The sequence below is a fragment of the Pecten maximus genome, chromosome 8 (genome assembly GCF_902652985.1).
Source record: "Pecten maximus chromosome 8, xPecMax1.1, whole genome shotgun sequence".
NCBI classification, from domain to species: Eukaryota; Metazoa; Mollusca; class Bivalvia; order Pectinida; family Pectinidae; genus Pecten; species Pecten maximus.
This window is the reverse complement of record NC_047022.1, coordinates 27,926,535-27,941,964: the sequence shown is the minus strand read 5'-3', so window position 1 is coordinate 27,941,964 and position 15,430 is coordinate 27,926,535. Positions and strand designations below refer to the sequence as shown.

The 15,430-nt window shown below is 35.3% G+C and overlaps 1 protein-coding gene across 1 annotated transcript; it reads left to right on the top strand.

The window, feature by feature from the left end:
* The first annotated feature begins 1,555 nt into the window (after window positions 1-1,555).
* Window positions 1,556-13,481, top strand: LOC117332247 (beta-1,3-glucan-binding protein-like). The gene is made up of 14 exons (XM_033891131.1): window positions 1,556-1,910; window positions 3,276-3,387; window positions 4,430-4,528; window positions 5,179-5,304; window positions 5,960-6,316; window positions 6,585-6,688; window positions 7,116-7,190; window positions 8,010-8,070; window positions 9,047-9,214; window positions 9,910-9,987; window positions 10,827-10,944; window positions 11,266-11,337; window positions 11,561-11,699; window positions 12,134-13,481. The coding sequence occupies exons 2-14, from the start codon at window positions 3,276-3,278 to the stop codon at window positions 12,365-12,367; spliced, it is 1,743 nt and encodes a 580-aa protein (XP_033747022.1). The 5' UTR covers window positions 1,556-1,910; the 3' UTR covers window positions 12,368-13,481.
* The last annotated feature ends 1,949 nt before the right edge of the window (window positions 13,482-15,430 follow it).

Sequence of the window (15,430 nt, the reverse complement as noted above, 5' to 3'; positions counted from 1 at the left end):
ATTGGCCAAGTTTTCCAGTGATATTAATTGGGCCGTTTTTTCATATTTTTACCAATATGCAAGAAGTTAATTAATAAATACCAATACACATCTCTTTCAATGTAAATGTGTGATATACTGGGAGAGAATGTTGGGAAAAAACATGTATCTTAAAGATGTACATACAATGTATAATACGTATGTATAATAAGACTAGGTGTTCTAGAAACACAAGCGTTCTCTGCTGCATTGACGACATCCGCCGTGATAATCCCGGTAGAGTCTGACTCATATGATCCCATCATATCAAAAATTGTCAACAACAAAAAGAACTCTGATAACATCTGACGTCATATCGGACAAGGAAATAGAAAATTTACTAACGAGATCATGATGCCGATCAAAAAACCTTCCCATGGTCTTCATCAACCTTCCCATTGTCTTCATCAACCTTCCCATGGTCTTCATCACATCAACCTTTCCATTGTCTTCATCAACCTTCCCATGGTCTTCATCAACCTTCTCATGGTCTTCATCAACCTTCCCATGGTCTTAATCAACCTTCCCATGGTCTTCATCAACCTTCCCATGGTCTTCATCACATCAACCTTCCCGTGGTCTTCATCAACCTTCCCATGGTCTTCATCAACCTTCCCATAGTCTTCATCACATCAACCTTCCCATGGTCTTCATCAACCTTCCCGTGGTCTTCATCACATCAACCTTCCCATGGTCTTCGTCAACCTTCCCATGGTCTTCGTTAACCTTCCCATGGTCTTCATCAACCTTCCCATGGTCTTCGTCAACCTTCCCATGGTCTTCGTCAACCTTCCCATGGTCTTCATCAACCTTCCCATGGTCTTCATCAACCTTCAGCTCACGTTTTCTGACAGCTGTCGACATTAGCTTCGGAAATCGTGATGATATGGGGAACAAGTCTTTGAATATAGAATCAATAATAACGTATTCACACTGATGTAGGTGAGTCAGGGATGTTGATATTAAAATGAAAAAATAAATTTAATCATACAGCTTAGTTGTAAACTGTCTATGCTGGTTACGTTGTAAATAAAGATAGAGGCCACTTACATGTAAACAGAACTATACAACGAATGCATTCCTTATTTTTAGAATGGGAAGTGGTAATTTTAATGTTTAGATTGAAACAAAAATTCAATGTTTTGATATGAGAGTCATTTTTGAGGATCATGTGTTAAGGATCAAAAGATGTTTAGGGTACTTAAAAATCCCTATTCTATTAATTCCATTCCATTTGTAACATTAGGATTGGCAATGGTTTGATTATGAGGTATATCAGTAAAGATGTATATTAGATACATGTATGTATATGCAAAAAAATCCTAATATGAAATATTGAGGTTTTGCCTAATAAATGAGATATATCTGTATAGATGTATGAAATGTAACGTCCTGAAATTAGGTCGCCATTAAACACTGTCACAATAGACTATTAGACTCGTGGTAAAACAACTTATATCGCAATAGATGATTAAACGTATTTATCAATTTGCGATGTCTCTGTTACTTCTGAAAATGGCTTTAATTTGACCAGCCGCGCATGAACATAAACTCGAGCAAGAGATTAAGGAGCATGGTACACCATTTTAGGCACAGTGCACACTTTAATGGTTTATGTATCAAAACGGATAAGATACCTAAGTCTCTTATACTTTGTACAGAAATATTTCTTCGAGAAAACTTATTTACTATTGACGATAATACTGGAATAGGAGTTACTCACCATGTTTACTAACAATTTAAAAGTCCAAATCTATGACACACGTTGTTACAAATATTCACCAAACAATTGATTGTGCCTGCGAGCATTTTCTCCGCTAGGTATTTAAACCGGAGTACACATCATAGGTACTATACAGTCAACGAGCACTGCTGCAATCATACAACAGAAGGTAAGCGAATCTATTTTCACTTTCAACGTTGCTTCAACATATTTTCATCAATAAAAAACTCTAGTTAGAAATGAATTAGAAAATTAACAATATTTTATTTGATTGACAAGCGATTTTTAATTATTACAGGATTCTATTGATTTTTTACGTTTATATAAAACGGGGTGATATCTTGATATCATTTGACACGAAGGCGTGTCTTTATTTAGCGATGGACTAATTTCACTCAGAAAACTTCGGTGAGACGGAGGTTAAAATAGGTTTGTTTTGGAAAGGGAGATTAATTAATGTTTGAGAAGGAGGTTAATTTGTGCTCCTTTTTGAGAAAGATGTTAATTTGTGTTCGTTTTGGAGAGGAAGGTTAAGTTTGTTCGTTTTTGAGAGGACGATTATTTTTTTGTTCGTTTTGGAGAAAAGGGGATGGTTAGTTGTGTTCATTTTCGAAAAAAAAGGTTCATTTTTGTTTGTTTTGGAGAATGAGGTTTATACTTGTTCGCTTTGAAGGGGGAGGTTAACAATTTTCAATATCGACAGTTTATCCTATCTTGTTTATTTTATTTGCTCACATCTATTTGTAGATTTTTACTGCTGCACATGAATAACACGCTCTTCTATGCTTTGGATACAAATTAAGGAAATCGATTCATGTTCTAAAAGAAGAAAATATTATCTTTTGATGAAAATAAATGATCTGATTCAAATATGATGACTTCCATAATAGAGATACGGTAGATTATACTATAATACCTGTTTTCTGTATTTTCATGTTCTTTGGGTAGTTATACTATAATACATGTTTCTGTAATTACACGTGGATTAGTTATACTATAATACATGTTTTCTGTAATTACACGTTGATTAGTTATACTATAATACATGTTTTCTGTAATTATACGTTAATTAGTTATACTATAATACATGTTTTCTGTAATTATACGTTAATTAGTTATACTATAATACATGTTTTCTGTAATTACACGTGGATTAGTTATACTATAATACATGTTTTCTGTAATTACACGTTGTTTGGGTAGTTATACTATAATACATGTTTTCTGTAATTACACGTGGATTAGTTATACTATAATACATGTTTTCTGTAATTACACGTTAATTAGTTATACTATAATACATGTTTTCTGTATTTTCATGTTCTTTGGGTAGTTATACTATAATACATGTTTTCTGTAATTACACGTTGATTAGTTATACTATAATACATGTTTTCTGTAATTACACGTTGATTAGTTATACTATAATACATGTTTTCTGTAATTACACGTTGATTAGTGATACTATAATACATGTTTTCTGTAATTACACGTTGTTTGGGTTCGTTACACTATACCTGTTTCCTATACATAGATGATGTTCCCCATTCTGTTCCTATTCACGGTCGCCGTAGACTTGGCGGTCTCCATCCAACAGGCCACTATAACGGCTGTTCCTCCAAATGGACTTCAGTTTGAAATACCAGGTAGGACGACTGATAATATTGATTTATGAAATATTGCGCTTTCTTCTACATTAAAATAGTCGCTTAAGAAAATAAAATAAATGATGGTAAAGAGAGTGAATGGTTTATCAAATAAACAATTACACGTATATTTGCTGAAGCCTGAGGTTAGGTTTTGAAAATGCTTCCCGTCATGAATCCCCTCGGTTTTTTTTTTTTTTTTTTTCATCTTATCAAGTAGGAAAATATCTTAGCAATTAACCATTTCACAATCATTTGAATAAATAGATTAGTTTAAAAACATCAATCAACGGCTTTTATGATTGATAATTATGACACAAACATCAGAATAAGATACATGTATATAAGTCATTGTTCCTGTGGCTATTACAATAAATTGGATGAAGCCATAAGGTTTCCTGAGATTACAGTACTTAACGTATTCATTTTATTGTCCATTATTGAAATCCTTTTGAGATATATATACAGCATTGTAGTTTTTTGTTTTTATTTGTTTTTTGTTTGTGGTTTTTTTTTTGTAGAGTATATATCAATATAAGCATTAAACTGTCTTCTTTGGATTTATTGTCTTATAATTTCCACAGCATTGCAGACAAATTAATCATAACGAGCGCTTATATTTCCGTTATGTTCAACATCTAACAATGTTATCACATTCCGAATTCCAACTCGCTCTGTCAGTGGGACTTTTTCTTGCGATGTAACGAGTAAAAGCGACCGTTTCCGACAAAAATATAGTTCGTGGAAATAAATATGAAATCATCAATTTATTTTGAACTTTTAAAATCAATATATTCACCGTGAGTATGTACATCTTTTATATAACATAACTACATAAAATGGTTGCGAGATACATTGATCAATCTGGTCTTTTTAATCCAGTAGCACGTATTTTCGTGACGTCAAAAATACACCTAATAGAGTGACGTCAGACCAAACGACGTCATGAATATTGTTCTTCACATCACTACACCAATGGGAGTTAAGGGGAATTATATGATAACTTTCTTCATTGTACAGTATTATTGTCCATTAATTGTAGATGAAGGGTTCTCGCTGGTAGCTCTTCACTTCAGCATCAACAAACCGGTGATCAACACACAAGCTGGGGATGTGAATGTGGATATCACAACTCCAACCAGTAAGTTATAATATAAGTACATGTAAACATTGAATATTGAGGGAAACAAATCAAGATTGTCCAGATGGAAATGTGGATATCACAACTCCAACCAGTAAGTTATATAAATGTAAACATCGAATATTCAGAGAAACAAATGATAACAAATCAATATAGTCCAGATGGAAATGTATCTTATCTGACATAACCCCTTGTTGTAAAGGGTTACTACACTTAAAATGTGTTATGAACAAACGTGTAAAACAAGCACGTGTCTGATCTGGGATTAGTTGAAGGTCCCAATTTTCATAAATCAATCTGATGAAGCGATGTGCTATGAACTATGAACTATGAACTATACAGAATATTTAATTCGTTCTGACGTCAATAATTTTGAGACACTTGTTTTTATTTTATCCCGAAAAGTGGGGAATATCCAAAATTATTAAACACGCTTTACAACTCTCATATGAAATGGAAACCCATGTAAGACCCCCTGTAAAGCTGATCGAGTCAAGTGTTATAATGAAACGCCCCATTTTTACTCGTGGCCATTATGCCTCTATTTGGTTTTAGAAATTTTAGATTTGGAACAATCATTGATGCTGTATAGCACATGTGCAATATGGGAAACGATTTACTGTTATATGAAGACGATTTTCAATCCACAGATGGCGTTTTCGTGTACACGACTAGTAGATTTACCGTGAATACCGGGGACGTCGTCAACTACTGGGTTTACGGTATCAAGAATAAACAAGGGGAGCAGAAACTGAATCTTTCCTACACCATACCAGGTAGAGAATAGTATTTATATACAGTTCCTTAGTCATACCTGATAGAATAAAGTATTGTACAACATTGTTAATAAGTTCCTTAATCATACCGGATGGAATTTAAATAGTGAAATATTGTAAATACTGTTCCTACAAATGTACATCAAAACTTTATAGCATTTTTGCCAGTGAAATTTATTTATCAAACTAATAAAACTTATATTTTCGAAAAAGCTATTCGTTTTTGACCAATATGAGGAAACCTTTGTATTTACACTGTACCTCATTTAAACTTGCCGATTTTCCCAATCGAAGCGAACATGGATAAATGTGTAAATATATTTCGTACATCATACCAGTTAGAGTAAAGTATTGTGTATAGTATAATATTGTAAATACAATTCCTACAGCATACCAGGTAGAGTTATGTATAAAAATGTATTGTATATAGTACAATATATATTGAAGATACAATTCCATACCAGGTATACTAGAAATATACAACAGTTGTATACTACCCTATGTCACTGAATCACCAGGTGTATCGTTATCTGAATATACTTAACTGCGATTGTTTTCCCATTTGCGCAACAAGATGCATTATTATTTTGCACGTGTTATTTTTCTGCATGTAATTTTTGAGAATTTCAATAAAAGTCAATTATATATAATACAGGCTCAGGGAACGGAAATGGAACAGGTTCAGGAACTGGAACTGGAACAGGAACCGGAACGGGAACAGGAACGGGAACAGGAACCGGAACGGGAACCGGAACGGGAACAGGAACCGGAACGGGAACAGGAACCGGAACGGGAACAGGAACCGGAACGGGAACAGGAACAGGAACCGGAACCGGAACCGGAACCGGAACGGGAACAGGAACCGGAACAGGAACAGGAACAGGAACCGGATCTGGAACTGGAACTGGAACAGGAACAGGAACCGGAACTGGAACTGGAACTGGAACTGGAACTGGAACTGGAACTGGAACCGGAACTGGAACCGGAACTGGAACCGGAACTGGAACCGGAAGTAGGTCTACGAATAAAACCTTTATATGCGTTCAATAAAAAAAACAAATATGACGAAATTGAACATTACTTTTCATTTTTGTATATTTCCTTTAAATTTGGTGAGAATTACCTTGTACAGGACCAATGCATTTTCTTGTGTTGTTTTCATTTTGCCCCCCAAACAAACCCCCCTCCCACATCCCCACCCCCACCCCATCCCCCCTTTGCGTGTGTTTTTATCTGTCTATATCTTCAATAGTAATTTATTCTGTTTCAATTTTGTTCAGGTGTTACCTGCACCACTACAAATCCCTGTCTGGTGTTTGACGACAACTTTGACTTTTTAGACCACGAGATGTGGGAACATGAGGTTACAGCAGGAGGGGGCGGGGTATGTTGTCATTTGCATATAGTATCCATTGAAAACATCACTAATACAATGATCACCACTGCTTGTTTATTTACGAAGTTGTATGGAGTATTCATTCAGTAAAACACTTTAATAACGAATCTCTGGGACCAAGGAAATTAGTTCGTTATAGGAATAGTTTGTCAGACGTGTGTAACGAAGTTTGGAAAAAAAAGGATACACGATTCGTTATAGAAAAGTCAATACAATATAACTAACGACAGACGTATTTTTGGATAATGTTTTATGATAATAATAAACAGCAATATGATTTTTATGTTAATTAAAGAAATCACAAATGTTTGTTTGCTACAAGTCTTAAATATGCTATCGCCAGCAATACACACATATTTACATACAGTGTATATGATTTTGTTGTACTGATGTACTGTACTTTTTGTCTTGACAGAATTGGGAATTTCAGTACTACCATAACAACAGGTCAAACAGCTATGTCAATAATGGAGTCCTCTACATCAAACCGGTAGGTGGTCGTTCAAACAACGACTGGTGTTTTACACAGACAGCTTACACCAGACACTGTCTGTTACACATGACAGTCTATTATACCGACAGCTTACACAGGACACTGTCTGTTACACATGACATTGTCTGTTACACATGACATTGTCTGTTATACCGATAACTTACACATGACACTGTCTGTTACACATGACATTGTCTGTTATACCAATAACTTACACCAGACACTGTCTGTTCATCTCCTTTCGACACAATGCTCCCATTTGTATCCATGTGTTCAATATGTTCGTTTCGACTCGAAACTTAGTAAAGAAACACTGCTACACTTAATTTGATGATGCCTTAAGTTTTTTTTGCATTAAATCATTTAATGATTTTATTTTCATAATTGAAAAAAAATGGATCCTGGCACAGGCTATTGAGCTTTTGGTTTTCAAGGTTTAGAACAGATATATATAATATATAATGGTATGAACAAAAGTGCATACAAATATAAACACAAAAATGCAGAAAGTGAATATCACATATGGGCTCGTATATTGACTAAATTCTCAACCTATCTTGGCGAACATGTACAATGTATTTAGTGAGGGTTTAGCAGGTTAGAGACATGTATATATAAACCTAAAGGTATTATTGAATATAAATCACTTACTAGTATATCGCTAGTTCTTTGTTATGTAAGATGCAAAAAAGTATCATCAACAAGATAATGTATCTTTGTAATAACTGACAAAACTATTAGATACCGTCCATATATTTGCATACTGTTGTTTTATATTATGCATGTATCAGTAACAATTTACCATTTACATTACAGACACTGACCTCAGATCGTTTTGGAGAACGGTTCCTGACGTCTGGGACCCTTGACCTTTGGGGTAAGTTATACAGTAAAACATCATACATGTCTCTGTATAGACTCGATAATTTAAACATAATCAGCACATACTAAATTACGACAGACCACACAAAGACAAAGGTTCTTGAAGTATCCAAAGAAAAGAATATAACACACATCATGATAAAAGCAATGATGAATGGGTATTGTTACAGCCTAAGCAGAGTCTGTGATATTAAAGTATTTACGCTCAGTTTTTGCCCCGTGAAAAGAATTGATAATTTCTATGTTTCCTGGATTGCCTAAGTTATGAGCTAAGAGATATTCATGCAAAGCTCGTAACTAAGATAATCCAGAAAAAAAAAGAAGAATAGAAAAAAATCAGTATTTTTAATACAATATGTAATATATAGTTAATGGGTTAATCATTCTGATGGCTGTTAATTTAGTTGGGATTAGATAATTAAATTTACGAAACATACACAGCGTTCTGCATATCATTGGTTCCATTTGCAGCTCATTATCAATATATAAAACTTCATTTTAAGATAGATGTACGGTACAAAAACAATTAATTGTCCAATTAAATTTTATACAGTGTATGGTGAATCATGAATGGAAAATTAAATCAAACATCATATATATACATCTTCTCCCTCTTGTATATGGCATGCATACGTCATTTATGCTACGGTCATTTCCCTTTTTCATTGGTCAACATTTGAATTGCCACTCGAATATACATTACTTAAACAAACAAAAACTTGATCTGTTGTGATAAGAACATTTCAAAGCAATATCATCAGTGTATATTTCGAAGGGGCCGCGGTGGCCGAGTGGTTAAAGTGTCCCGACACTTTATCACTAGCCCTCCACCTCTGGGTTGCGAGTTCGAAACCTACGTGGGTACTCCGGCTTTCCTCCACCTCCTTAACCTGGCACGTCCTTAAATGACCATGACTGTTAATAGGACGTTAAACAAAAAACAAACAATGTATATTTCGATTCTGTTTCAGGTTCCTGTACTAATAACGCGTGGTATGGATGTAGCCGTTCTGGATCGTCCAACAACATCATCAACCCAATACAGTCAGCCAGGCTCCGCAGCTCAAGGGGCTTCAACTTCAAATACGGGAAGGTCGAGGTTAGGGCCAAGATGCCCATCGGGGATTGGCTATGGCCTGGTTAGTATCGTTAAGACGAAGCACAGCAATCGAAATTTCTAGGATATGTTACAGGATAATATATAGGTTATATATCGATGAGAGGGAAGCCCGACTCGGTGTGTAAGGCAGGTAAACTAATTTGTTTGTGGTAATTATAATAGTGTTATCCTCGAATTAGATGGATTCGCGTGTTATATTTCCCTATATACTAACATCCGTGCTTTAGAGTGCTCCAATATGATGAATCATGGTAATTAATACGGTGCCCTATTTCATACCCGGGTTCATTTTATACTGTTATGGCCGTGATAAGTAAGTGACCTCTTCCTTTATCTGACCTTTGAACGTGAAACAAGAAAACAAATAACAAAGAATAACATGCATTTTTCAACATTTACGTCAAAAAAAAAGAAAACAAACAGCAAATAGCCCACTAAATGTGAACACTTAAATGAATGGTTTCGCTGCTATATCTGAAATCTGAATTTTTTTTTTATTTAAATGATTACCTCTTGGATATCAAATTTCTGTTGTGAAGAGATTCACTCTATTGGTGAATAAGTAACAAACAATTATCAAATAGAAGGATGACATAACAAATGGATGGGGTTATTTCTACTTTCATGACTTACTCAAAAGATATGTTTTTAAAACTTAAACTGTTTCACTGGAATGTTCCGTTTCGAATCTGATTTTGATGTTGTTTGCTTTAGCAATATGGATGCTGCCAACAAGAAATGCGTATGGCACCTGGCCTGCTTCCGGTGAAATTGATATTGTGGAGAGTCGAGGTAAGTTTTGTGAAAGTGGCTCAGTCCTTTCCATGTATAAATTTTCTTCGAAAAATAAGTTATTCTGCTATTATGGGTTTGTTGAAAACAAAGACACAGACGTAAAACATCTCCAGGAAGCAAGTGTTTTACCTATTACGTCCTATTTATAAAGGAGAATGCCCATTATGTTACTAATTCCCAGTTACAATCAAAACTTTCAGATTAAGGAGTAAGCTGCTCTCACTGCAAATTTTAAACAAATATTAATTTAAAGTTTCACCATGATTATATAACTCTTAGATACAAATATATGTAAACGTACTTAATATCAAGTTTAATAGATTAGCGTAACGACAGCGCAATTAACACAATCGTAATTTAGCACGAAGCTTCGAGCGTAAAAATCGCTAAAATATGTAACTTAACAATATCTCGAAAGGGAGAAAAATATCACTTATTTCTAATCGGACACTTCATATTATGGCGAAATTCATTTTATCTCAACTGGGGATATGCATGGTTAAGATTACGTACATTTTAAAGTGATGCATGCTGGTCATTTGTGAAAATGTAACTTATCGTTCACTGTACTTTATACGATATGTGGTAATAATAGAGAATTATCTTGAAAGAAATGAAAGATTACAGCACCTAATTAGCTATGACATCACCACATCAGCTGTAACGTTAACGGAATGACGTCGACGAAGGATCAAACACTAACGCTCCTGGAACTATATTGTAATTCAAAGGTCTCAACGTAAAATATGATTCGTTTATATTTTGCCTCATCTTTGTGTTATTGAATTATAATTAAGGTTATGTTTTAATTTCGATGTTATCTGTTGTTTTGGTAGGTAATCGTGACTACCGGAGCTCTGGGGGTGTAAGTAAAGGCGTAGACAGCTTCGGTAGTACACTCCACTACGGTCCAAACTACGCCTACAACCGCTTTTATACGACACATGTTTCAAAGTAAGTATCTTTCCCCTTCCTTCATTTAATTCTGTTAGTTTTGAAGGCATTCTTTACTCCTAATTTGAGTATAAGATATCAGGGCATATTACATAACACTCTTAAGAACAATTCTAATACCAATTAAAACCACACAAAGTTTACGAGGGTATGTCGACATTCAGCAATTCTGCAGTCAATCACAGCTCAGTCTATACTATTTCACAATAAATCATTCAATGAAATATATAAATTGATAATGATTAATTAGGCATTGGGTGTTTCTGAAAGGTTCACAGAGAAATACACATTTTAATGTCGGTATTCTTATTTCTTTAACAGGACGATCAACAGTGGAACTCTAGGGGATGATTTTCATACATACGGACTGGAATGGACAGCTGACCACATCAAGTATGTCAATCCCGTTAGCGTTCGTACAGGTGACAGGGTGATCCATATGTGACCGGGAACATGTTAATACTATGACTTGAAATCAATAACAGGATACAATTAAAAAAACATGATAGGAGACATTAATTTCCTCGAAGTTCGTGTTAATTTAATAATAAAGCTTTATGATTTTTCTCATTTATTGATACACTACGTTGAAAACTATATATATATATGTCGACAGATTCTTCTTTGACGGTATGGAAACGTTAGACGTGTCTCCTTCAGCCAATGGGGGATTCTGGAAATATGGTAACCTTGACCGGACGGGTATCGAGAATCCGTGGAGGGCCGATAGTAAAATGGCGCCATTTGATCAGAAGGTATGTCTACCGTATTTCGAAGGTTGATAACTTGGCTCGTATTTATTGATCATTTCGTCACACTTTTTTCATGAGATTACAGGACGGTATGAGATGCCGTATTTTCATCATGATCTATTGCAGTAGAGCTGTCCTTATGGTTTATAAGTACATACAATGTAATCTATTGTAGTTCGAAACATCATTGGTTTTGACACAAGTTGTTCTAGTGTGTCGCCTTGAACAGATTCACAAATATATTTATCTACAATCTGAGATGACAGATCAAGAAGTTTCGTGCATGCAAACAGTAAAGACTATATACAATTACACATACATGAGCTGCGATTTTGTTTTATGTATACAGGAATTCAGAAACTATAAATATAAAATAAAAAATTATATCAATCAGTATAATGAAGTGTACAAAGTCGGTATGGTTTTCGTTTTGGTAGTTCCACCTGATCATGAACGTAGCCGTAGGAGGAGTAACCGGCTTCTTTACTGACGGGTACACCAACTCTCCTCACCCCAAACCGTGGAAGGATTCGTCCTCACGTGCCTCGCTAGACTTCTGGAACGCCAAAAATAACTGGTACCCCACTTGGAACCCCTATCAGCGTAACGGAGAGGACGCAGCCATGAAAGTGGACTATGTTAAAGTGTGGCAATTGGACGGCACCGTGTAGCGTCCGTGTAGCGTCCGTTTAGCGTTCATGTAGCGTCCGTGTAGCGTCCGTGTAGCGTCTGTTCATTATACATAGGACTGTCAAAAATGACATTGATACCGATATTGTGTTCATATTCCTTTAAGCCCTTTGTATCCCGTATTATATTAAGCATATTAAGTACAAATACATTTCAAACATGTTTTCTACACGGACAATATTCCTTCACGTGAAATTTCACGTGAATTTCACGTGAAAAGGGCAAAAATGTGAAATTCACATGAAAAAAAATTCACGTGTAAATTCACGTGAAGGAATATTGCCTGTGTATATAAGATGACACTTGGCCTCGAAATACGGAAGTAAAGATCCTGCTTGATAAGCAAACATAAGGTGATACAAAATTAACATTCTCAGGTTTTATAAAAGTCACATGTATCAAGTCACATGTGTGATTTATATGTGTCTATTGTGTACACTGAATATATATGTACGCGTTCATAGATACAAAAGTACTTGGCTGTCTGCAATAATATTTCTTAATATGTTTCTGTGTCAGACGTAATGAAATGAATATTGAATTTCATTTTCAGTTGTATATGAGTTACAGGTACCCACTCTGTTTTGTCTAGTAGCATTAGGTTGTATATGTTTTAATCATTTACTATATTAAGTTATATGAAAGATATATTTTATTAACTGTTTTGATAGACTTCATTGAATAACATTGTTAACAAAAAAATACGTATCGGCTACATTTTAGGATCCAGTCCCCTTACGGTGTAATTCTTTATGTAATTTTTAGTATGTACCCATAATTAGGGACGTTTCTGTGGTGTAGTCACGTTGTGAACAAATCGTGAAAAATTAAAATGACTAATATCAATTAAAACTATTTATAAATGAAGTGAAGATTATTTTGTTTTAAGACGATATTGATTTTGCCTGTTCATTTGTTAACTTTATTTAACATGTCGTGTGGTGGGTAAATGTAATCATACATTGTGTATGGCGAGGACACGGATTTATATCAGTACTCAGTGTTTGTTGTAGAATCTTTTATTTAAATTAGTGTGTTAAATGTACCGCTGTTACGACTTTACCTACATAACAATTAAATTATCTGAAAAACAAATCTCTGGCTCTGTCAAATTTTAGCTGAGGATCTGTACCAGAACATCATCATGTGTGGTAGGTGGGGTCGTTCGTAGTTTCGATCTGCAGTTTATTTCAAAAAGGACAACGGGATCTAGAAGGGTGACCAAGTAAGATCAGAATGGTCTCCTCACAACACAGATTACGTGAGACCGGAGGGCACCGTAACTGTGTATATACTGTATATATTATAAACACATACAAAACACAGATTACGAGAGACCGGAGGGCACCGTAACTGTGTATATACTGTATATATTATAAACACATACAAAACACAGATTACGTGAGACCGGAGGGCACCGTAACTGTGTATATACTGTATATATTATAAACACATACAAAACACAGATTACGAGAGACCGGAGGGCACCGTAACTGTGTATATACTGTATATATTATAAACACATACACAACACAGATTACGTGAGACCGGAGGGCACCGTAACTGTGTATATACTGTATATATTATAAACACATACACAACACAGATTACGTGAGACCGGAGGGCACCGTAACTGTGTATATACTGTATATATTATAAACACATACACAACACAGATTAATTAAATAAATTTACATTCTGCGTATGTTTATGGGGACCTGCAGGTAGGGTGTACGAATTGTACGTGCTACCCCCACTGTACGGTCGTAAGAAGGAACTCAAGTTGGGATCGTACCTTCTCTCTTGTATTCTTTCTAATGTCTCCCTTGACACTGCATCTCGTTTGGCCTTAAGCTGCGGACAGTTTCAAAACATTCGGAGCGCGCTTCCAAATATCAAAATATTTTCGGAGCGCGCTCACGAAAAAAAACTTTCAAACGCGCTCTGAAAATATAATATTCACAGTGCAGTTCAAATACAAAGCGTCAGACTGATGCAGATCTGGAAGCGTTTATTTTTGTCTTCTCCAAACTATTTTTTCACTAGAAGTTGTATTGATGCTGTTGTTTCCCCCCTCTATTTTTACTTTCCATTGGATTTCTTTCAATGGAAATTTTGAATATGACAGCTTCGATCTGACTCTTTGAATATATTGTTGTTTGGAAGCGCTGCAAATTGGAAGGCCCTGTGAGGAAGGATTTGGGTTCTCTATCCCTAGCCGAGACATGCCAGTCTAGAAAAAAGTTTCTACTTGGCATTTTTGAAGTGGGACAACTGGTTCGCCCGTTGTCAGTAAGGATAGGATGGGGTGTCATGCTTGGCATCTCGCACACAGTGGAAGTCATTTTGAAATAGCCTTAGCTGTTGCTAGGACGTTAAACAATAAAAACAAAACAAAAAAAAACGACTGTATACATGAATAACAATTCTGCCAAATGTGGTGTTCTTAACAACAGTCGTCGTGATCTCCAGCTACACACACTAGTTTTATCTAACGAATACTCGAAATATCAATGTGATACTGTAATTCATCGTCCTTACCGTCCATAACTGTTGATATATGTCCTAACACGACCTACATGTTAGTGTAGTTAAGTGATGTTGGTATCCCCTGGTGATGTCCAACCAGTGTGATGACTGTGGTATTATATCAGAGATAGATACACTTTACTGTAGTTAGGTGATATTGGTATTCCCCGGTAACGTCCATCCAGTGTGATGACTGTGGTAGTCCTGGGATAGATGTAGTATTATATCAGACACGATAACCTATCCTATTGAGTTCCTTTACAAATATCGTAAAAATAAAATATCTTTCAAATACTTTTTTCTTTTTTCTTTTTTTTTTTAATTTCCAAAAGATTCATGTATGTAGAGCACTAAACCTTGAACATTAACGTAATTATTCATTGAAATTACAAGTATGACAAGGCTGGACTTAGGCACCATGGTGTATACTGCCATCGTGAGCTTGGGAATAGTCTATTCCGTTGTGCCATATGAAGTAAGATCATGATCGTCGGGAAGCTTTGTGACTCTGTATC